Source organism: Gymnoscopelus microlampas (assembly GCF_963454915.1).
Source record: "Gymnoscopelus microlampas genome assembly, chromosome: 22".
Lineage (NCBI taxonomy): Eukaryota > Metazoa > Chordata > Actinopteri > Myctophiformes > Myctophidae > Gymnoscopelus > Gymnoscopelus microlampas.
Window position 1 is genome coordinate 26,340,738 of NC_139959.1, and position 25,779 is coordinate 26,366,516.

The 25,779-nt window shown below is 43.6% G+C and overlaps 1 protein-coding gene across 4 annotated transcripts in view; it reads left to right on the forward strand.

The window, feature by feature from the left end:
- The window catches only part of LOC311039175 (partitioning defective 3 homolog), a 757,442-nt gene that overhangs the window by 186,462 nt on the left and 545,201 nt on the right, over positions 1–25,779 (forward strand). For all 4 annotated transcript variants that reach the window (XR_014600133.1, XM_084048843.1, XM_084048842.1 and 1 more), the window contains exon 3: positions 14,115–14,313. Coding sequence is in view for 3 of the 4 variants with exons in the window: in XM_084048843.1 (XP_083904969.1) it covers positions 14,115–14,313 (199 nt within the window). In the remaining variant the exon portion in view is untranslated. The remainder of the gene's footprint in view (positions 1–14,114; positions 14,314–25,779) is intronic.

Sequence of the window (25,779 nt, forward strand, 5' to 3'; positions counted from 1 at the left end):
ATCCAGCCCCCGAAAACACGCAGAGTCTGTTAGATTGACTCTGCTGCGCCGTGCACTCTAAATCATTAAGTCATCATTTTCCTCTTCCTCGATCCCCTCTCCCGCCCTCTCCCGCCCCGCCCCCTCGCCGTCTCTTACGTTTCTCAAAGAAAGGACTGTAGTGGGGAGTAAGAGTGGGGTGTTAACCCATTCAATCCGGGAATGCATCTGTGACATATTAAGATTTCTTTGGCCACTCATAGCGTGGCTATCTGCTAGTTTTTGAAAAATCTTGACAATTTGTGCACTTTTTTTAAAGTGAAGATTTAACTCAAATCTTTGCTTCTGGGGGATTCTACAAATGGCTTATATATATATATATTCAAAGATTGCACAAATTTTCAAGATTTTTCAAAAATAGCAGATCTACAAGCTCATAGCTCAGAGCTATGAGCTCTGAGCTATGAGATCTGCTATTTTTTAATAGCCAAAGAAATGTTAAAATGACACGTTGATGCGTTCCCGGTCTTAATGGGTTAAAGAAGAGAAAAGAAGAAAAAAAAGAAGGGAGAAGAGGCAAGTGAGAAAATATACGGAGCAAGCAAAGTTTAACCAGATTAGAGACTCATCCCCTTTCAAATCCACTTGGCTAAGTTCTCGTCGCTGCCTTTGAAGTTTCTCTGTCCTGCACTGGGGGATATAAATTCACACAGAGAGCTATACCTACGCACTGCTGACAGGATGGAAATTTCTAATAACGCACCCCCCCCACCCGCCTTCCCTTCCCCACTGCCGTGTATGTATATTAATACCTCTGGTCATCTGTACGCTTTCAATCCCATTCAGACAGGGAATAAATAACAGTTTTATTCTTCTGCTAAGCCACGCTATAAGGACTACACTCGGCAGGCACGAAGACGAAGAAGGAGAAGGAGAGGGAGGGGGTAAACATCAACACAAGGGATGTCAACAAACTGAACAAGCTGGTGAGGAGGGCTATAGACCCCTTAACAGACGATAAGAACCAGTATGCGCGCGCAGGCCGGCACCAAATGAAACCCATTCTGTCATGTCTCGCTAGGAAGCGCCTCACTAGCCAACACACAAGAGGAGGTTGAATGAGCTGAAACCAGCGCACCCCGAAACAATATGTTGGGAATTGATTGCATGAAACAATCACCTGTGCGTCCAGTCTCAATGTCGGTAAACAAATAATTTGTCTATAGCCCCGTAGCTGGAGTTAAACTGGACACTCTGGAGGTATAGCCTCGTTCCCAGCCTCACTCATATGCAAGGAGAAAAGCCTAGTCACAACCTAATGCAGAGAGTGCCTATAGGGGCGGAACTATCTTTTCGACCAATCAAAACACTTGTGTCATTCACGGAGGTGGTTTGCATTAGGGTAGGATGAGGAGGAAGCCGTGCACTATTCTGGAGAACCAACCCCTCCCCCCTCCCTCAATCATGAGCTAGTAAAGATGAGGAGCATTGATGCCAATACTTTTGTACTTTTACTCAAGTGCATTTTGAATACAGGACTTTTACTTGTAACAGAGTATTTATACACTTATGTAAACAATATGAGTACTTCTTCCACCTCTGCTGGTGAGAACTTTAAGACCTGCACTCAGGGGTGGGACGATATATCGATATCACGATATATCACGATACTTTCTCCCGCGATAAATAATCGATATACTGCCGATTGCCGAAGAATATCGATATTTTTAAAAAAACGTTGTGATACGTTGTTTTTCCGACACTGTATTTGTGTAATGATGATTTTGGACTGTTTGGTGCTATTTTATGAGTTTATGAATTGAATACAAGGACTATCGTGATATATCGTTGGTGAAATTTCATTCAATATATCGTGATATTGCAATATATCGAATATTGTGATATTATTGTTATCGAGGGCCTAATATCGCCACAGATATCGTATCGTGAGATACCCATATCGTCTCACCCTTTTGACATAATAGTACTAACTCCTGCATCGGTGCATATGCACAATGGACTGCTAGGATGTGTTGCCAAACTTTGATCATTAAGGATAACTGTTGAGTCTACAGTGCATGAATTATATTCACACTGTTGGTAGATTGTACACATACAGTATGTACTGTATGCATGGACAGGTATTGTGATGTCAAATAAACATACATCAATTCATCCTGATACTCACTGTTGCAGGTCTGTTGACAGACAGTACATACACATACAGTATGCATTCCTATATTCATTCATAGTTGATAGACTGTGCATGTGTTTATTAATATATGCAGTGTTGATGGCCTGTACACATACTGTATGCATTATTATATTCATAGTTGATAGACTGTGTACATGTGCTCATTAATATATGCAGTGTTGATGGGCTGTACACAATATAAATTTGTATATTCACTGTTGATAGTCTAGTACATACATACATATTCTTAAGTGCTGATAGTCTGCACTGCACATAATTCATTCATATGCTCATTGTTGATAGACTCATTCATACATTAAACTGTTATACTTTTTACTGTTTTATTTTGTGTATTTTGAGATTTGTTAAATCATTTATTGTGATTCATTCCTATTTTCTGTACACTGATTTATTTATTTTTTACTCTAAATTTTTATCCCACAATTTTGCAACCCCATGTTTTTCACCCAGTGCCAATTCTCTAAGTAATCCTGGGCGCTACACTCCCTCTGCCAGCCTAGGGAGAGCCGAGCGCATGCCTCCTTCAATGCTGTACACTGATTTCTGAGTTGAAATAAAGGTTTCAACTCAACTCCACTCAAGCTATTATTACATAACAACAGTTACCCACCTGCCACTCTGATCTAATCAACGGCTCTATTTTTATCAAGGTATAATTGCTTTCTTATTTTCCCTATGCAGTTCCTATGGGAGGTGTAAAGGAATTTCATTACGGCGCTACTAATACGAGTTGTAATTCACGTTGCGCTGACACTGTCATCACCATCACGTGCTCGGGTCTACGCCGTTGTCTGATTGACTCTGTGCACTTTACTTTCACTACCGTGCCGAAGGACATATACACAGTACTCTGAGGCCAAGTGCACTTAAAGTACAAAGACGGCCCAAGCGGGGTGTCTGTGCAATCTAATCTTTTTGTTTATGATGTCCTCTGTTGATGTCCCATGCAGGCCCCTCTCTGAACAGAGACGTAGAGCCACCTTGGGGTGGTGTGTGCGTTGTCCCCGGAGACGGCTCCCGGAGGAAAATCTAATTTGTCAAATGAAGCCTATACCTGTATACCGCAGCCCAGCCCCTTCTACAATCTACTGTGCAATCTAATAATGCCTTTCCTCTCTTTCTTGGCCCTGATTCACATGCAAAACAACTTGCCTGCCTGCCTGTCTGTCTGTCTGTCTGTCTGTCTGGGGGCACTTGCTTGCAAAACAGACAAAGACACGAGACGCAAGTATACTTGAACCGTCGATTGTATACAGATGCAAGAATGCACATAGTGTGTGCACAGAAACGCGCGCACACACACACACACACACACACACACACACACACACACACACACACACACACACACACACACACACCTCACCCCCTGAAAAATGATGGCATTAGAAAAACCCACATTCAAACAGCGTCTTTCAGTAGGGAAGTGCCCTTCAATCCTTCATTGCGTATGCACAAAGAGAGTAATTAAAAAATACCACATCCAGGGACCTCACTATACCGCCGGGCAGAGAGAGAGGGAGAGGGAGAGCGAGAGAGAGAGAGAGAGAGAGAGAGAGAGAGAGAGAGAGAGAGAGAGAGAGAGAGAGAGAGAGAGAGAGAGAGAGAGAGAGAGAGAGAGAGAGAGAGAGAGAGAGAGAGAGAAATGAGGACTTCAAACATGTTCACGGTCTCCCCAGTGAGAAAGAGGGAGAGCGGAGAGAGAGAGAGAGAGAGGCCAGTATCCTTGACAAGGCTAACAGGCATCCACTGTGAGCCAAGATGGATGAGGAGGGGTTTGTGTGTATTCATATCTCCACCACCGAACAGATAACCAGATACCATATCTAAGCCCCTCCATGACAGCCTCCTCAGCCGTGACACTCGCTCACCGCACAAACCATCTGTTGGGTTTTGGTCACGGTGACATCAAACTGCGAGCTCTTATAGCTGCCATACCACAGTTCAATCACAGCACAGAAAGGGGAAAAAGCCACAGGAGACGTGGCGCGGCATAACAAACGGGCCCAACGCGAGGGTGTGAATAAGTGCTTAGATGTGAGACAAGCCCATTAGCCCCCAGCGCTAAGTAGGGCGTAGGCTAGTCCATATGTCACAGTCCACACAAACAAGGGAAACCACACGAGTAATCATAGGGTAACAGTACAGCAGATTTATTTAACTAACGGCAACGAGACAGACGTGATTAGTGTGAAATGTACAAATAAGCTGTATATCAGTGGTGTGATGTGTGTATGCATGTGGGAAAGTGTAACGTAATTAGATGAAGTGTGAAAGCAATCAAACGACCCAAAACCCAAAGCCCAAACACAACTAAACAAAAACCCTGCCGAGAGAGAGAGAGAGAGAGAGAGAGAGAGAGAGAGAGAGAGAGAGAGAGAGAGAGAGAGAGGGAGAGGGAGGGAGGGAGGGAGAGAGAGAGAGAAAGAGAGAGAGAGGGGGAGAGAGTGAGAGTGAGTCAGTGAAAGGTCACTGAAAGGTGACCTTTGAGCAATTCGGCAGAGTGTCCTGAGTGCTACCTCATGGGTAGCGCTGCCACTACACTATATACTGTGGGAAGACAGCATACAGTACAGTGCAGGCATTAGCCGAGGAAATAAAGAAGTTGAGAGGTATACAGTATAAGGGCCAGTGGGCCGCCCCCATGGCTATGGTGCCTAGACATAATCCCTCTGCAGTGCACTGGATTGTGTCTGGCCTCCTGGGCTTTGGGGAGCGTACCAATCCAACGGAGAACTCACTACTGCCCCCCCCCCCACCACCACCATCATCACCAAACTCCATACCCTCCCACCCCTCTTCCCTCTCATGGGTGCCGTTTGCCCTCTCACTTGGGATGGCCGTGGGCAAGGGGCCTGTTAGCCCAGGGCCATGGATGAACAATGGAGCTGGGTGGGTGTGTGTGGCCTGTTTTGTATGCACACAGGAGAACCATAGAGTTATAATATATCTGGAGGGCGGACTGCCTCGCCCGCAGCTATTAATTTCAATGAAAGTTGCACACACACACACACACACACACACACACACACACACACACACACACACACACACACACACACACACACACACACACACACACACACACACACACACACACACACACGCACACACACACACACACACACACAGGGGCCCAACAGAGTCAGAACACTCATCAAATAGAGTAGTTGCGTCTGAATACCGTAACCCAGACATCAAATAGAGTAGGTTCCCTGGTTGGACGTAGCGCGTGGAAGGAACACGTTATTCCAACCAGTTCCTTTCCCCTCCATCAGGCGCCCCGGTTGACAAGGGGGAGGCAGTAGAGAGACTGCATGTTTTTGTGAGGGTACCTACCCTAGGAGACACGGGGAGAACATGCAAACTCCACACAGAAAGGCCCTTTCACCAACCCCACCTAGGGTATAGTCCATATTCACACAGTAGCCATTTTAACATTGCGTTGCTGTGGCAACTGGGGTGGCAACTGGGGTGGCATTTCATTGACTTAATGGCAATATGGCCGCCGTGTGAATATGGTCTATGGGCACTGATGACGCAGAGGAAATGCATTCTGAGCTTGTAGTTACAGTAGGCTAACATCTTGTATAATCAACTTGTATAGTCAACTTGAGTCTTTTGACTTGAGTCAAAAGAGAATACAACACAACAGAAGAGTGGAAGAGAGAGATTTAAATGCTATATGAATGTATCAACCCTGTGGGTTGTGATTTGTTTCAGCTTGTTGCTTTGGCCCTTTTAATCCCCCTCTATCTGTTTTTATGGAGCCCACATTCCTGATTGGCCCAGGGATTCCCATGGTAACCTCCACCCCCCTCTTCTTGCTGCTGATTATGAGGTCATCAAATCGATAGCTCGTGGCGACGGGGTTCCCCCGGCCGATTTACTTTACGAGCTTTAAATACCTGCGAAAAGGCTGTGACATTCATTTTCCCAGACCACTGTTATTCCTATCCGCTGCAGTTTTACAGTCTTATGAGCAGACTGTTATGGCTAAAACACTTGGTGGTGGAAATGATGTCCAATTAAGTGCTCAACTGCGCGTTATACAGATGTCCTGTACAGCCACATGTCATCTTGTGGATTCATTAATGAATGTTAAAGTAACTAGATATACTGTGTACTATTATTACTCGTATTAGTATATCATAATGGTGAAGTAAGTGGGCATGTAGAGAACAATGAAAGAGAGGGGGGGGGGGGGGGGGGGGGGGTAGTTCAAAGCAGCTTATTAATATTTGATCGTCATCTCCATTCTTTAGGCCAGAGTAAGTCAGGGGGGGTGCCAAATCTTTTTGTGATATGATTATTTTTTTTTTACACATCCCTACTCTGAGTCAGGCTGTCAATTGGCCTTGGTTCCAAGGGGAAAAATACAATTGACTTTTTAAAAATAAATTCATGAATGTCTGTATCTGTGTTGATTATTCTGTTATTAAACTACTGTAAAATAACTACAAATGCAAACTGGAACAAAATGATCGCTTTCACAAGGTATTATATTCTCCACAACACTTGTATTCCCCCTATCTTGACAAAATGGTATATTCCCTGGTTCAGTAGGTCAGCACAGGTGCAATGCATTATTGTTAATTAGCAGCAGTGGCCGTTTTTTTTTCTAGTCATTGGCAGACAGTTGTTTACTTGTGGTTGTGGTAAAATAATACTATCCACTGATGGACTAATCATCCTGCCTGTTTTCATTAAGTTCATCTTAAGTTCATTTTAAGGTAAGACAGCACCCGCCTTTCTTATACTTTTGCTTCCTTGTTGTGTATGTGTTCTGCCCTATAATGGTAAATGTTACCAGAGCCACTTACTGGCCATTCAATTTATTTTATAGGTGACAGGTGTACTGTATTGTCCTGATTAGGAGAAGCACACAGTTGTGAATGTGCTCATAATTATGTATGTGCTGGACAGCATTGTTGATGAAAGTGGGAACTTTTCCTTTTCCTATGTCAGGAGACTGTAGTTTCTGATTTGTATGCAACTTTGAGTGTTTCATGCATAATTGTTTTATTATACATTTTCTATGGTAGATTATGATTTTCACTGTGTAGATTAGCTCAGTGTGTTCACCTGCTTGCTTGTTTGTTTGCTTGTTTGTTTGTTACAACCTGCCATTTCGATGCACAAGTGTTGGCTGACTGTCTAACTATGTACAGTACACTAATGTACACATAGCGAGGACTGTACAATATGTCTGTGCCATCAAATGTGTATGCTCACTTTTAAGGCATAGGCTTAGGCTACAGTATATCTGCTGGCAGACCAGTGGTCTGGTCTGTAACTGGTCTGTGATACTGTTGTGTTTTGTTGTTGGATAGTAGGCTAATGAATAGAATCAGTCAAATCCATTGCTTGTTATCAAGACAGGCAGCCTATTTCTCTGTTCTACTCTCTAACCGTGCCACTATGCAAAGGGAATTGCGCATGTCAAAGAAAATGACAGTTGATTAGCACATTGTGTTGGCCTACATCATTTCTGTTTGTAGTAGAGGGATGAGACTGCATTTGAAAAGGCTTATGTTGTCTCAAGCCATTTGCGCACATTGACATTTTACAGTAGCCTTTGTTATTGTTATATAGCCTATGAGTGTGTGGTGGCCTTTGATATTAATGCTGTCACGTGACTTTGCCTTACCTTAGCTTTTGCTGAATTGACGCCACTAGGTACATTAGCCGGAAATAGCAGATCTACAAGCTCACAATGCCTCGCGCTTTAAGACGTTGTGTGCTTGTACTGTACAGTAGATGCTTCATCTCTCTCTCAGCTAAGGGGGCCTTGAACTGAAAAAAACGTTGAAGACCCCTGCTTTAGGCCGCAATCACATAAGTTTAGTATCATTATTAGGCATAAATCAATGGGTCGGGGAAAAGGAGAAGGTGCAGTAAAACGAATAAATATTAATCGGGGCCTGAAGGGGGGGGGGCTCTCTCTGCACGGAAGTAATTATTCACGGCGGCAAGCTAACCTGCCACCTCTTTTAGATGTGTTCTTTAATTGAAGGTGAGAGCAGCGGTGGATTCCCTGCCGTCGGCACATGTCAGCTGTCCCCTCCACTCCTCCGTGACGGAGCTGTCTGTCCCTGCCCATACAGATTAGTGCTGGGAGTGCCAAGTGGAGGAGGTTTGCGTGCCTCCGGGGTAGAGTTGTATACCGATACCAACACATTGTGTATCGGTCGATACCGAGTACCGATCCGGTACCAGTGTGTAATTTAAAGAAAATCTAGGACAGGGGTTCTCAAACTGAGAGTCCAGGAACCCTCATTGAGGGGGTTCCAAATGCACCCTTACAGGTGTATAACTGAGAGTGTACAAAATGGAATCAAATCGACCCGTATGGGGGTCCTTGAAAGTTTGAGAACCACTGATCTAGGAATGAAAAAAAAGCATTAATAATTGTTGAAGTGCAGCTACAAGTTAGTAAAATAATAACGTAAATAGTACAGTAAGAGTATAAAACAGTCAGTGACATGCAAATGACCAGCATTTTAGGCAGTATCGGCACCTTTTACGGCACTGGTATCGGTATCGGAACAACTCTACTCCGGTAGCCCTGGAACGCAGGTCCTATACACACCTCTGGTCTGGTGGCACAGCGTAGGATGGCCCTACAAGCTCACACGCTTTTGTGTGAGCTTGCCCAACCACAAGCCCAAAGTCGCTTATAATAAGCAGACTTGGCAACACTGCTCGTCGGGGGATCTAGTGGCGTGACCGGTGAATGGACTCCCCGCTTCCCCAGGTAGATCACAGGGCTATAGACGAATCCACAGATGCGCTGCCTGTAGGCAGCCATAGCTGCGGTGTCAACGCTCCTACACCGCAGCAATGGCCGCCTACTGGCAGCTACAGGCAGCGCGTCTGTGGATTCGCCTATAGTGCAGTGTATTGGTCAGAGAGGGGCATAGCGAGTGCAGCTAGGGTTGCCAAAAAGCGAGTGCAGCTAGGGTTGCCAAAAAAACAGTCTTCAACCTCTCCCAGTTGCTCCCTCTCTCCTCTCCTCTCCTCCCCTGTACACCGTGGCTTCCAAAAAAAGCCGCAGTGAGATCAAAGGCTGGCAACATGAAAGGAATCCCAGAGATCGACTGTCTATGTCTGTGTATCTCCCTCTCTCTCTCTCTCTTACTGCTGTGTCCTCTCTCACACAAAGGACATAGATAATGCATGTGGTCTCATTCACGCCCACCCCCTCTCTTCCCCTTTTTCCTCTGTCGTTCCATCTCTGCGTTATTGTTCAATCTCTTCTTATAGCCTGCATCCTCTCCTCTCCTCTCCTCTCCTGACCGCCACCCACCACCTCCTCTCACCTCTCTGGCCCTCTCGGGGCTGCAGCTGATTGGTGATAGACAGCAGCTGTCAGAGTACGGTAGAGGTGGCTGAGCGTGTCCCTTTGTCCCTAGGGGCCTTCCAGCGGCCCCACGGGTTGAGCTCAGCTCAGTGCTGCAGAGAGCCAAACGGAGAGAATGCTGACCATCGGGGCTGTCGCGATCTCTCTCGGCAAATTAGCCACGTGATTTATTTCGTGCAGATTCGCTCACACCTTCGCCCTCATTTTGATAGCGCAACCTTTAGCTTACGACCATTTCGGAATGTGCAGAAATTGATAATGTGGAATCTCCTGTTCTTCTTAGTGGCTGTGACCAATTCCCTCAAGGAGGCATAAGCGCTTTGAGTTCTGTTCGATCATTGGGTCTCGGTGGCACAGAGGGAAATGTGTTCTCTCTGCCCGCGCCCGTGGGGAGTGCTCTTCTCCTGGCACAGATGGCGGAGAGAGGATGAGGAGGGAGGAAGGACGAAATTGAGCACTTTCAGTATCCGGCAATTCCTCTGTGAGTGTGCATCTCAAATGATTGTTTGAGATGCACTCGGCAGGATTTGGGTGTTTTTTGACAAGGGTGCTATAGTAAAATGCATGCAGAGACCAGTGGTGGAAAGTAACTAAGTACATTTACTCAATTACTGTACTTAAGTTACATTTTCCAATTTTCAATACTTTTACTTCTACTCCACTACATCTCAGAGGCAAATATTGTACTTTTTCCTCCTCTACAATTATTTGAAAACTTAAGTAACTAGTTTGTAGATTTGCATTATTATTACAAAATGTCCATTGGTAGGTAGTGTGTAGTTTCTGTTCCGTCTCTGTCTGTTTTTGCATTTATATTCCTCTGTTTCTCTCTCTGCCTCCCAACTCGTCTTTCTGTCTCTCCATTCAGGTTGTGTGAATGAGGAACTGACTCCCTTGTGATGTGAAAGAGCTTGAGGGGGAATTATTGTTGCTCATGTGTTGAGGGATTTTGAGGGCCCTTTTTTAGGCCCGTCAGATGTCCAACATTTCATGTTTCCCGTTGATTCGGCGCAAAATGGGAGCTTTCAAGTGTCCATAAATATTTCATGTGGGATAAACGCTGGCCTCAATTCGATTATGAACAGGGGACTGTGTGTGTGTGTGTGTGTGCGCGCGCTGGTGTTTTTTAGGGGACCATGTTAGTGTCTGGCAGAGTGCTGCAGAGTAACTGTTGAGAGGAGCGTAGCAAAATGGACCTAATTAAGGTTTTGGAGCAATATTTAAAAATTAATCACACTGAAGCCGCGACCAGTGTTGCCATGTCCGCTTATTATAAGCGACTTTGGGCTTGTTTTTCTGTAAAGTTGCTTGTAAATATTGGTAGTTGCGGGTTGCGTTTTTTTGGGCTTGTTTTCTAAAAAGTGTAAAGCTTATTGGGGCTTGCTTCTTAAATGTTGTTTAAACCAGTGGTTCTCAAACATTTTTTGTTTTCAGAGACCTGGTTGCTTGTTTCTCTCGCAACATCTGGCAACACCATGACAACGAGAGTTCCCCTAGCCTGGGATCAATACCATTAACAGGTTTCTGATCCGGTCTGGAGCGGAAATAACTTCCGGTGCCATGCACCTCCAAAATGATTTCCCTAGTTTAAAATGTGTTTAGTTTGGTATAATCGCTTTGTTTCTTTTGGTATGATAATCGTTTGGTATGTCCTTCTTTTATTCTAACTCGCAGCACGACTAGTGAGACTAAACTAATTGATTTGCATTACGTGGGGAACAAAAACAATGCGACGCCAACCGGTACACACCACCGGAACACGATTGTTTGTCTCCTTTTTTCTAAACTGGATCACACAGCTCCGTTTTAGAATGAACACCAGGCTTTCCTCGGCGATGGAAAGCCTGGTGACGCGAGGTTAGAGTTCCCCCATTTTCTCTAAATGGCCAGCCGGCAGACCCAGGGCCTCGTCTAGGCTTACAAAATGCTCCCAGACATGGTATAAATGGTAAACGGTGCATTTATATAACGCTTTTATCCAAAGCGCTTTACAATGTGCATTACATTCACACACCGACGGCAGGAAAAACCATGCAAGCTGTGAATAACACTGTCTGGGGTGGGTGGGGGCACAGGGGGGTGCTTCTGCAGTTACAATGCAAGATAGCTTGCCATCAAAGCGGAATAAGTGCACTCTGTAGGTGTCATAAGTAAGCATTGCCGAGGCATGAGGCCCATAGGGAAGGAGCCTATCTAATGTTTCCTCAGCGCGAGGCAGCTTGATGTACAAGTACACCACCTGGACGTGACGCTAGTATGTCACAGGGACTTATCCCAATAGGCTCTATGCACAGCAGCCATATTGGAAGGAAATTGGGCCTCTTCCTTACTTCCTTCACAGGTGTTACCAATGATACTAATGAAGGCTCTGTTCCATTTCATGTAGCACAGTGGTTCTCAAACCTTTTCATTTCAACGACCCCCATAGCTCTGAGAGTGTACAAATGGAACCAAATGGACCCTTACGGGTCCATTTGGTTCCACTTGTACACTCTCAGAGTTATACACCCATATGGGGCCATTTGGAACCCCCTCAAGGAACCATGAGGGTCCCTGGACCGCACTTTGAGACCCACTGATGTAGCAGAGTGTTTCCAGGAGCCAACATGCACAATATCAGCAACCTGAACGCGTCACAAAGCGACGTGTTGTGAGCTTGTAGATCTGCTATTTTCAAAGGATTTGTATACATTTTATACATTTGAAAACCTGTGAAATGGGACCTTAAGTACCTTTGGTACTTTAAGTATATTACATTTTGAATACCGGACTTATACTATTTCTTCAATAGGGTATTGATACTTTTAGTTAAAAAAAAACTGTGTACTTGAATGCTAGTGATCATTTTTATGTGAGAGCCTTTCTGGCTTTGTAGTGCTTTGTGCCCCTGTCTATGATTGCCTTTCTGCCAGCTGTAGAGCAAAAAGGAACTGTTGTGTCAACATTGACATGGAGGGGGAGAGTGTGATTTGAGACAAACAGGAGTGTTTGTCAGTATTACAGTCAGCATGCTAGGAGACATCTTAGGGAATTAACACAATCTGCTTTAATTGTGCTCAAAGCCAACCGGAAAGATGGGTAAAACCCATATGGGGGAACACACAGATGAGACACAAAGTATACACAAATACACATACACGCGCACTGAATTAACCCATTAACACCTGGAACGCATCAGTGTCATTTTAGATTTCTTTAGCTATTCAAAAACAGCAGATCTACAAGCTCATAGCTTGTAGATCTGCTATTTTTGAAAAATAGTGATTTTTTTTTTGCAAATCTTTAAATATAGATATTTTCAAAGTGAACATTTGTAACTCAAATCTTTGCTTCTAGGGGGTCCCTGGAACAAAATATTTTGAGATGGGGGTCCGCGGCCAAATACTTATCATTTTGGGGCTATTGACATGAAAAGGTTTGAGAACCACTGATATGGCAACTTTTTTTCAAAGAACTGTTAGGATTTAGAAGACATTTTGTAGAATCGGCCTCAAGTCTTAATGGGTTAAGGTAAAAAAAGAGAAGAAAAAGGAGAGCGGGTAGCTTCCGAAGTCGTTTATATGCAGATTGGCTCATGTAAGGGGGGTGACAATAAAACAAAACAGCAAACACACGCAAAAATGAAAGCTATATTTACATGCGGACGAAAAACTGCGTAGTCTACACCAAAGCCTTTTGTTCGCTCTTTTTCCAGGCGTGTGCAGCCTTATACACATCTCGCATCTTCCGTAACATGCTATCGTCGCTGTCATGTAGTGTGACAAGGCGATGGGGGGCTTTTGGGGGGGCTGCCACTCCGATGTTCAGGCCACTCTAGCGAAAGGCTGGAACACCGGTCTAATCTCCTTGTTACAAGTGGGTTTATTAGCAGGGATTCTGTTCAGAAGCCGCTGGTTGCTGTAGAATTGCCACTTGGCACTGTCAACCCTAACCCAACCACAACCCCCTCCCCCCCACACACACAGAACACCACTCTCTCAGTCTTTATCCTCTCACATTATCTCTTGTGTTTGTCGGTTGCCCGCTCCAGGAGGAGAGCGAGCGGGGCCCTGACTGGTGCACCGTCTGCCAGCTTTGGTTTTTGCAACCTTTGTTTCTCATCCGAGTGAAAGGGGATCAAATCGTGTGTGTGTGTCTTATGCAAATTAAGGAGGAACGCATTTGTGTGTGTGAGTGTGTCTGTGTGTATTGTGTGCGTATGTGTGTCACAGAGTGAGATAGACAGAAGCGGATGCATTCTGTCTTGCCGTAAGCCACGCTATTGTGCGGCTGTCATGGAAGTGGGGCTAAGTTGTTCTGATAGTGACGGGTCCCAAACCTGGCAACCCGAGAACATCTATATGTGGATGCGTGTAGTGAAAGTCTGTCTCACACACACACACACACACACACACACACACACACACACACACACACACACACACACACACACACACACACACACACACACACACACACACACACACACACACACACACACCTTATAAGTCGTCCACTTCTCTCTCTCTCCCTCTCTAATCCTGTGCCTGTCTCTCCATTCCCCGTTCCCCCCTACAGCTGGTAGCCGTGTACGAGGAGCAGGACCCCCACAACGGAGGCGACGGCACCAGTGCCAGCTCCACGGGCACGCAGAGCCCGGAGCCCCCCTTCCCCGGCGACATGGGCCCTGTCAGCGTCTCGTCCTCGTCCTCCGCCTTCCAGCCCTACCAGCCCAACAGCGGCGAGATTGAGGTCACCCCGTCCGCCCTGCGCTCCAGTAGGTCTCACGCACGCACGCACGCACGCACGCACACACATACATACGCACACACACACACTGTCCAATGGTGGAAAAAGTACTCACATATTTTACCTAAGTAAAAGTTTCAATTCTGTAACGTAGAGTTGCTTGAGTAAAAGTATAAAAGCATTGGCATCATATATAAGAGCCAAAAGTAAAAGTACTCACTTCATTATGCATGAAATGTCCCCTTTTACTTGTACAGTAATGTACAGTACTTGTAGTACATGTACAGTAGTTAGTAACTTTCCACCACTACATACAGTATACTGTACTATTTCTTTTCTTTTGTTTTTTTCTTCCCTAAATTGTCACTTCACTGTCATCTGGGGACCCCCCTGTGGGTCCCGACCCACAGGTTGATAAGCACTGTTATAGGTGGGTAGTAGCTGAGCCTGGTTTGTGCCACACAGACAGAACACGTCCTCCGTTCTGATTGGATTCAAACAGGCCCACATTTTCTCTTCCTCCTATATTGATTTTGACGGCCTATTTTGGACACCCGGGCCAAGCCCTTTGCCGCCTTTTTGTTCAGTGTGCTCTGACATAGATGTTTGGGATGTTCGATACTCGTCCTCTGTATTTCTTCTTTACAATGACAGCCTTGTGTGAACCGCTAGGCGTCGGCGAGCGCTAACGATCGATGGCGGTCGTTGAAAGGTGCAGAGTTGTAAGGCCGTCTTGTTTGTTTTTTGGCTTTTAAAACTAGAGTTCATAGTGAGAATTGATCCCGTGGAGGCCGACATGGTTTGTCATTACCAGACCCCACAGTGGAGAGGGACCGCTAGCTGTGTCTCATCTGAGGCTTTTCACTCCCACATCGACGGATGTAGGCATGGGGTCCCTGATGGGCCATCGTGCACACATACACACGCAAAACACACACACACACACACACACACACACACACACACACACACACACACACACACACACACACACACACACACACACACACACACACACACACACACACACAGGCAACAAAAAAATAATACTAATCTACCAAATGCCCTATTCTGAGGTATACAGTGATGGAAAAAGTACTCATATTTTACTTAAGTAAAATATCAATACTGCAATGTAGAAATACTCTTTTACAAGTAAAAGTCCGGAATCTAAAATGTACTTGAGTAAAAGTACAAAAGTGTTGGTATAAAAATGTGCTTAAAGAACCAAGAGTAAAAGTACTAAAATAGCAGATCTACAAGCTCACAACGCGTCGCGATGCCGTTGTGAGCTTGTAGATCTGCTATTTTCAAATAGCCGAGGTATAAAATAGGGCTAAAGTGGTGGATGTATGTTTTATAATGTAATCATTTATATCTGCAAAGTAACTAGTAACTAAAGTGTTCAAATAATTTGTGTGGAGTAAAAGTACAATATTTGCCTCTGAGATGTAATGGGGTAGAAGTAAAAGTATTCGAAATTGGAAGTACTCAAGTACAGTACAAATACCTCAAAATTGTACTCAAGTACAGTACTTAAGTAAATGTACTTAGTTACTTTCCACCACTGATAAGTTGTCTGTGTATTATGGTACATCGTTTTGCAGTACAATGAAAAACCCTGGATTGCTTTTTGACGGGAGTTAATGACTGTCTGACAGACAGTCAACAAGGCAGTAATGACTTGAATAAAATCAAATGAAATGCAAGGGAACGGTACGTAGCCATAATGTTAGTGACACGCTCACATGCACGCACACACTCAATCTGTGATCGGCCATCGTGCTCCGAAATTACATTTGGCCAACAATCACCGGTATGCTATCCTAACCATTTTTTGTCATTAGAATCTATTGCCGGCATTGATTGATTCTCAACAACCCGTCTACTCGAGCTCCCGATCGCCGGGCCCGATCAGTCAGTGCCCCGCGCTGCATTGAAAATAAAAAGAAGAAGAAAAACAGTCATAATCATATTTGCATAACGGGTATAATTGCCTTAAAAAGGTAGCCAAGACATGGCAGACAGACTGGCGACACGCAGGCTATGAGAATGACAAAGTGAGTGGAGTGCTGATGCTCTCTCTCCCCTCCAGAGATGCAGATGAACAAATTACTGGCAGCAACAACATGTATCAGACATCAGTGTGGAGTGGAGACGCCCTCCGCAGCTGTGCTCTGAAGCGGAGGATTATGACGATATGAACTCATCATCTCTCTGAGCCATATTGATTGTTTTTTCCTCCTCCTACAAACCTTTTCCTCTCTCTATCCGCTCTCTCTCTCTCTCGCACGCGCTTTTCCGCTTCCTTTCTCTAGCTCTTAACCCATTAAGACCTGAGGCCGAACAAATGTCTCCTAAATCCTAACTGTTTTTTGGGAAAAACTTATGTTACTATGTCAGTGATTCTCAAACTTTTTCATGTCAAGGACCGCCACAATTATATGTATTTGGCCGCGGACCCCCATCTCAAAATATGTTGTTCCAGGGACCCCCCAAAAGCAAAGATTTGAGTTACAAATGTTCGCTTTAAAATATATATTTTCAAAGATTTGGACAAAGTTTCAAAACTTTTCAAAAATAGCAGATATACAAGCTCATAGCGCGGCGGTGCCGCGCTATGAGCTTGTATATCTGCTATTTTTGAATAGCCAAATTGTAAAATAATGCTTTTTAGCTGAAAACAAAAAATGACACTAATGCGTTCCAGTTCTTAATGGGTTAAGTTGCATCCCCCTCACACACACACACACACACACACACACACACACACACACACACACACACACACACACACACACACACACACACACACACACACACACACGCAACATTGTCTCCCTCCCCCCTGTGCCCCGCGAGCCCCATTTGAGATTTTTTTGCGCGCCGCTTGAAACATTTGCCGTTCGCAGGTCAAACCACTAATAATTGGATTGGAGATGAGATGTAAATTACAATAATGAATGTAATTTTCCCCGTAATTATACAGACGGCGCTCCGCTTTGTGTGCCCGCTCACCATGAAAGTATAATCTCCGGAGAAGTAAAGAGACATAAAAAAACAAAACAAAATGTGCAGAAACTTTAAATGAGGTCTGCATTTCTCAGAGAAGGATATAGAGTTGAGGGGGCTTCTCCTTCTCCGTTGAAACTCAGCGAAACCAACGGCCTGTTGGGTTGATCTAATGTTGATTTAGTAGCTACCGTGCTTAACCAATTAAGCCCTATTTTTTGGGAAGGAAGCATGAGCTCAGTTTGGGGATTTCCCCAGGCTGGCAGAGGGAGAGTAGCGCCCGGGATTACATCTTAGGCATTGGCACTGGGTGAATTTATTCAGATTCTTTTTTTAAACAGCGAAGAAACTGACCTACAAGCTCACAACACATGACATTGCAGATCGTAGATAGGCTTGTAGATCGGCTGTTTTTGCCGCTTTTTTGGAAACGTTTCTAGAAAAAAAAAGGAGACCATAGTGACGCCAGGTTTAAGGTGGACAAACCAAGGTCAAATAGATGTCTTCACTGCTGGCGGGCATGGAGCGACGCCACTTGTTGAACCTATAGCTTTATGACTTTGGCACGGTTCCCTCCCCCCCCCCCCGATGATTAACCCCCCCCCCCCCCCCCCGATGATTAAACCTAGCGACCCAACCTTCTATAGCTCAGTGCCTTCCAGTGTAATTGATCTGCCTCGCTGTGGGAAACCCATAGCCATGACCATGACAGTGTGAGAGTTTTTATTTGTCTTCGTATAGGAGATGGATATTATAGGTGATAGATGTGGCAGCACGTCCGTGTCTAAAGAAGGAAAAAAAGGCAGTTGATGATAATTGCTGGGCAGAAGACAACAAAATCCATTGGAGTGCTACTGTATTGACCAGGGGGTGGGCGCTGAAATTACCCCGACCTTGGCTTTAACCCAGTCAATCCGGGAACGCATCCGTGTCATTTTTAGATGTATTTGGGCTATTCAAAAATAGCAGATATACAAGCTCATAGCGCGGTACTCTTGTAGATCTGCTATTTTTTTTATCATGAACATTTTGTGCAATTCTTTGAATATTTATTTTTAAAGCAAATATGTTTTACTCCGATATTTGCTTTTTTGGGTCCCTGGAACAAAATATTTTGAGATGGGGGGTCCACCCAAATCCTAACAGTATGTCGATCAGTGGTGCTCCAACTTATCCATGTGAAGGACCCCCAAAATGATATGTAATGTATTTGGCCGCGGACCCCCCCATCTCGAAATATGTTGTTCCAGGGACCCCCAGAAGATCGGAGTTAAAAGTGTTCGATTTAAAACCTATATACATATTCAAAGATTTTCGCAAATGTTCACGATAAAAAAAAATAGCAGATCTACAAGCATCTACTATTTTTTTGAATAGCCAAAGAAATGTGAAAATGACACAGGTGCGTTCCCGGTCTTAATGGGTTAAAGTGGCAGCCACCGGTAGGTCAGAGTGATTGTGGTGACACGCCGATGATTGGCCCCCCGCCATCTCATGCTCTCTCCTGTTATGGATCAATCTGTCCGGGTGGTAAGCAAGCAAGCTCCCACCCGTAAGGATGGCTGGCCGCTCCCCCAGTATACTGTACGTCCACGTTGCTACCACTTCATTGGCTCTCCGACCGAGTCCCCCGTTTCCTCTGCGGTCCTCGGCTCAGTCCCCCTGGGTCGTCAGGCAGCCATTAGAGAGATTGCCTTTCGGGTAGAAGTGAGGACACCCAAAGAGAGAGAGAGAGAGGGTCCCTTTATCCAATTAATTTGGTTTTCACTGAGCTGCTGCCCTCCCCTGCTGCCAAGCCAAGGCCATATGGAAGACACTGGAGCACCATGGTGGAAAGTAACTAAGTACATTTACTCATGTACTGCACTTAAGGTCACTTTTTAGGTATTTTTGAGCGGTGTAGCCGCTCCTATAAGTGGGGTTGGGACCCATGACCCATCCGTCGTGAAAATTTGTTATTCGCTGTACTGTGATTGGCTGATAAGTATTCAGACCCTTTGCTCAGTATTGTGATTGGCTAGCGAGACGCATGATGAAATTCATAACCTATAAATAGCACCAATACTTTTTTTTTTAAAGTGAGCTTCCATCACTATGATGACCTTAAATAACACCGCTAACTTCACACTGGGTGTGATTTTTTTACTTTACTGGAGTATTTCAAATTGCTACTCCACTACATATCGGAGGCAAATATTGTACTTTTTACTCCACTACAATTATTTGAAACTTGTAGTTACTAGTTACTTTGTAGATTCAGATTATTGTTACAAAACATTCTGCATGAAGAGTACTACTTTTGGTACTTTAAATATATCTTAATGTCGATACTTTTGTACTTGTATTTGTATACTCAAGTCAATTCTGAATAACAGAGTATTTCTACATAGTGGTATTAATACTTTTACTTAAATATAAAATGTGAGTACTTCTTCCATCACTGACAGTGACCAATAATAGCCTATTAAAAAAATCCTTCATATTGTATTTTCCATTGATTGCACAAGTTTTGAGTAAGAGAGAGTAAACTGCAGAAAGTTTTAAACCATTTTTATCAGGTCTTGTCCTTGATTTGAACCTTAACACACATCCAGAGGCAGTGGGGCTGGACAGATAAACTACCAGGTTTAGGATCGTAACTGCAGGCAAAGCTATAGGTCTGATATCACCACCTGATATGCATCTCCTATCACTGTCTCTCTCTGGGCCCCTTAATCCATTCAATCCGGGAACATCTGTGTCATTTTAGATTTCAGCTGTAACCATTATTTCATACATTGGCTATTCAAAAAAATAGCAGATCTACGAGCTTGTAGATCTGCTATTTTTGAAAAAATCTTTAACATTTTGTGCAAATCTTTGAATACATATATTTTTTGGAAACAACATTTTTAACAAATCCTTGCTTCTGAGGGGTCCCTGGAACAACATATTTTGATGGGGGTCGGCGGCCAAAAAACATGTCATTTTAAAAGTACCTCCCTCAAAACATGAACAAGTTTGAGCACCACTGATATAGCAACATTTAGCTATTTCTAAAAAAAAATGTTAGGATTTGAAATACATTTGTAGAATCAAAATATTTTGTTCCAGGGACCCCCCAAAAGCAAAGATTTGAGTAAAGATGTTCGCTTGCAAAAAATGTCCAAGATTTTTCAAAAATAGCAGATCTACAAGCTCATAGCGCGGCACTCGGTGCCGCGCTATGAGCTTGTATATCTGCTATTTTCGAATAGCCAAAGAATTAAAAAAATGACACAGATGCGTTCCCGGTCTTAATGGGTTAACTCTCTCTCCCTCTCTCGCTCTCTGGTCTAGCGGTTCCCCGCTCAATCGTTCACTCCGGCGACGACGTGCTGCAGAGCTATATGGTGATAGGAGAACACTCAGGGAGGGGTTGATGATGATAACGGCGCTGCTAGGCCATCGATTGGCGCTATGTCTGATGGGGGAAACCCGTCTCACGTATACGACTAAACGGTCTCTCTCTCTCTCTTCTGAATGTCTCCTCACACGGCCTCACCTCGGGGACTTTGGATTTGCAATTTCAGGCATTTAGCAGACGCTCTTAATCCAGAGTGATTTACAGTAAGCAAGGAAAACACGAGGTAATACATCAAATGCATAGAGATGGTAATCTAGGATCATAGGTAAACCAATAACCTAGCATCAGTCTAAACAGTAGTGATGTGCGGGTCGGGTTTTTTCATGACCCGCCCCGCCCCGCCACGGAACCCAACCCGCCTCAACCCGCCCCGCGGACCCATATATAAATCTATGGCTCAACCCGCCCCGCGACCCGCGGTAAAAAAAAAAAAAACGGTAAAATCATGAAGGAAAATAATCTTCAAGTATACACCCCAAGTGTATTCAAACTGTTTTATTGTTGTTATTCTTATTCTTATTAGGAGCGGGCGGGCAGCCCGCATAATTGCCTCTGAAATCCTGACTCGACCCACCCGCGCCGCGGGTTGACCCGCGGGTCCCGCGGGTTACGGGTCGGCCCGCTCATCACTACTAAACAGCATGATATCAAAACATTTATATTACTGTATGTACATTGAAACTATATACACTAGGGGTGGGACGATATATCGATATCGCAATATATTGCGATACTTCCTCCCGCGATAAATAATCAATATACTGCCGAAAAATATCGATATCGAAATATATATTTATTTATTTTTTGTTTATGATACGTTGTTTTTCCGACTCTGTATTTCTTAGATGATTTTGAACAGTTTGGTGCTATTTTATGAATTGAATTCAAGGACTACCGTGATATATGGTTGGTGAAATGTCTTCAATATATCAAATATCGCAATACAGTATATCGAATATTGTGATATTATTGTTATCGAGGGCCTAACATCGCCACAGATATCGTATTGTGAGATACCCATATCGTCTCACCCCTAATATACACACTATAGGATGCCAGGTCTACAATAGTACAATAGTAGTTAGGAGTGTCATAGTCACAGTGGTCAGACAGTGTGCCTGAGACCACAGTGTGGGAGGGGAGCTCATGTCTGCTGACCGAGGCCAGGGTGACTTGCAACCAGTGGTGGTTGCAAGTGGAAAAAGTATTTTTTTCTTAAGTACAAGTAGCAATACCACAATTTAAAAAATACTCTGTTACAAGTAAAAGGCCTGTGTTCAAAATGTTACTTGAGTAAAAGTACAAAAGTATTGGCATCAAAATATACATAAAGTACTAAAATGTTTGAAAATAGCCGATCTACAAGCTCACAACGCGTTGCGATGCGACGCGTTGTGAGCTTGTAGATCTGCTATTTATTTCAAATAGCCTATATATATAAAACAGGGCTGAAGTGGTTAATACTCCAGTAAAGTAAAAAATACCTCAAAATTGTACTTAAAGTTGTTCTGTGCAAATTTCCAAAAAACGACTTTTAGCAGCCTCTGCTGGTCATTACCGTCACTGCAGGACGTTTGTTTATTACTGCGTTACCCTGAATTCCATTCGTTTTCACCGGAAGACGGAAGTGTTTCAAAAAGCGTTCTTTTAATTGTTTTATACAATCTGTGGATCGTTTCTCTTAGCCAGTGGAGCTTTAGTTACCGTGAGCTGTGTTTTCTTTTTCTGTTTTTTTTCGTTCTTCAAATCATACAATCTCTTAAAATCAGCGTGAGTTTCCTTTTGTTATTAGCACGGTAGTTCCTGGCCAAACAGGAAACCGGCGCGGTAGTTCCTGGCCAAACAGGAACCCGGTGCATTTCCGCTTCCATTTTCCGGCCAGATGACGTCATTTTTGAGGGAAAGTCAAGCTAGACAGCGTTCAATAGAAAATATATAAATAAAAGGCTTTCGGGGGTGAAATTCATGGAGTGGGTGTTGTGAAACATTTGCCACTCACAAAAGATATACAATTTAACTTTAGTTTTACTGAAAACTTTACCTAGTATTACTTTAAGTACAGTGCTTGAGTAAATGTACTTAGTTACTTTACACCACTGCTGACCGGGGCGAGGGTGACTTGCAACAAACATAAATTGCAAGGCAAGCCAGCGTGCCTATCTTCTCCCACACCCATAACCACACCGCAATCACAATCATACACACACACACACACACACACCTACACTGCGCACAGTGCACACTCATGATGACCGTACACTCCAATCCCCTACAGTGTGTCTGGTCATCATCTCATGTTCACATCCTTGCAAGCTTGCAGACGCCACTCTGACCACTTAAACCCTAAATAGCGTCTCTGTCGGCATGGAAACCCCATATGTCCAAAACCGTTACTTTTCAGGATTCAAATTCCAAAACGGCAAAAGTAGCAGATCTACAAGCTCGAAACGCGTCGCTTCGCGCCGCGTTGCGAGCTTGTGGATCTGCTACTCGTGACGTGTTTGTGTGACGCTGTAGTATGATCAGGTAGGGGGCGTTAATTTACAAAAAAAACAGCAACGATATACTTTGTTGACCAGAGTTCCGGAGAGGTCTAGTAATACTAGGCCCTCCTCCTTTTCCCCCCTCTACACCAAATGTGTGGAGGAAAATAGCCAATCTACAAGATCACAACGCGTCGTGTTGCGAGGGTTCATGTGGTTATCCCTTATGCCTGAGTTATCTCTGAGTCTATTAGTTCTGTCAACTCTCTCACAAGCGCACGCACACACACACACACACACACACACACACACACACACACACACACACACACACACACACACACACACACACACACACACACACACACACACACACACACACACCCGCTATAAGAGGGAGAGAGAAAGAGAGATGGTCCAGGGTGGATGTGGATATTACTGAGGAATGGCTGTGCAAGTTCACAATCATTGTGAATATACATCATGAAAAAACAATGGAGCTGTCAAAGCATCATCTATCCAAAGCCTTTAATGTGTAATTACTGCAGGCCGTCAGGACAGTGTTTTGGTAATGGGGCATGGAGTGCTGTAAAGCGGTCAGAGCGGTCCGCACTCAGCCCGCTAATGGCTAGTGAGCGAGTATTACTATTCACTGCCACAGCTGCATTCCCATAGACACACTGTTGAATTATACTGAGTGCTTTAGAAGTGTGTGTGTGTGTGTGTGTGTGTGTGTGTGTGTGTCAAGCTGTACGTACTGTATGCATGAAATAATGTGAGTGAGAGCGACTGCGTACGTACTGTACGTGAACGCTTATGTATCGTGATGGAAAGTAACTAAGTACATTTTGAGTTTTTTTTTTTAACTTTAATGTAGTACTACCAAATATTGTACTTTTTACTCCACTACGATTATTTGAACACTTTAGTTGCTAGTTACTTTGTAGATCTTGATTTATTATTACAAAACATACATTAACCACCTCAGCCCTATACTTTGGCTATTTGAAAATATGCTATGCTATTTTCAGAGGGTTTTCAGGTAGGTACTTTATTCATTCCTTATTCATGTTTCCTTTGAAAACATGTGAAAAAGGACATTCTGCATAAGGAGTACTTTTACTTTTGGTACTTCAAGTGTATTTTGATGCCAATACTTGGCAGGTGAGCCAGTAGGATACGACAGCAGTGACAATGCAGAAATGTGTGTGGGGAGGAATTAATTGGCATAACGACTAAATTGGGGAGAAAAATGTGGCAAAAAATAATTGGCTACTCTAGATTTGAGAAGAAAAATAATACAAGGCTAATTCTGCTCTGTTTCATTGAATACAGGCTGATTCAGACAGAGCTAATGCAACTGAGCAGTGTGTATTTAAAACCGATTTTTTTTTTTCTCATTCTGAACCATTATTATTCTACCAACCTAACTAATTAGGTTGCTTCTGAAGGTAGCATTGTATTGTACCTAATTGAATTGAGGTTAGAAGAAGTGAAAGGGCTTGAATATTTTTGCAGCGAAAATATATTTCACAGTGTAAAACGCGTGCTACTTATTCATTAAAAGTATTATTATTGTCATTTCAAATATCATAGAAAAGTATTATTCAGGGAAATTAGTGATTTATCTTTTGTAAGGCACTTTGTGCATGTCACATTCTAATTAGGGGCTGAACCCCCCTAACCGGTTTGTTATGTCTGCTTATTATAAGCGACTTTGGGCTTGTTTTTCTGTAAAGTTGCTTGGAAATATTGGTGGTTGCGTTTTTTGGGGTTTGTTTCTAAAGTGTAGTTGCTTATTTGGGCTATCTTCATAAATGTTGTTTAAGCCAGTGGTTTTCATTTTCATGCTAAGCGTTGTGAGCTTGTAGATCTGCTATTTTTAAATAGCCGATGTATAGGTTTAAAGCTCATGTGGCCTATAGTTGCTTCTTTTGGGCTTGTTTTTATAGACCTGGTTGTTTGTTTCTCTCGCAAAATCCGGCAACACTGAAACCGACCTTATTTCTGCTCTGTGACCCATGCAATGATTGTAAACATTGGCTAAGCTAAAACACCAACGGACCACGAGCACACACAGTTTAGCATTTCCACGTGCTTAGATTGAAATTAAACCTGAATTCACTTCAAAGGGTAACGAAGCATAACATAGGTGAGTCTAACCACCTTGTGTTTTTGGTTACTAATTGACCTTTTTCGGGCTCTGTGACTCCATTAAGTTCCAGGTCAGTAAGATATTATGCTAATGTTTTAAAAGAACATTTTATAAAACTCTGCTGAATATAAAATGATGATTTACTACTGTACGGTACAAGCGTACAGCATATTTTTACTTTACTGGAGTATTTCTAATTTCCAGTACTTTTACTTCTACTCCACTGCATCTCAGAGGCAAATACTCTACTTTTACTCCACAACAATTATTTGAACACTTTAGTTACTAGTTACTTTGCAGATATACATTATATTATAAAACATGCATTACCACTTTAGCCCTATTTTATACATAAGCTATTTGAAAATAGCCGATCTACAAGCTCACAACGCGCCGCGATGCGACGCGTTGTGAGCTTGTGGATCTGCTATTTTCAATGTAATTTTTGTACATTTACTT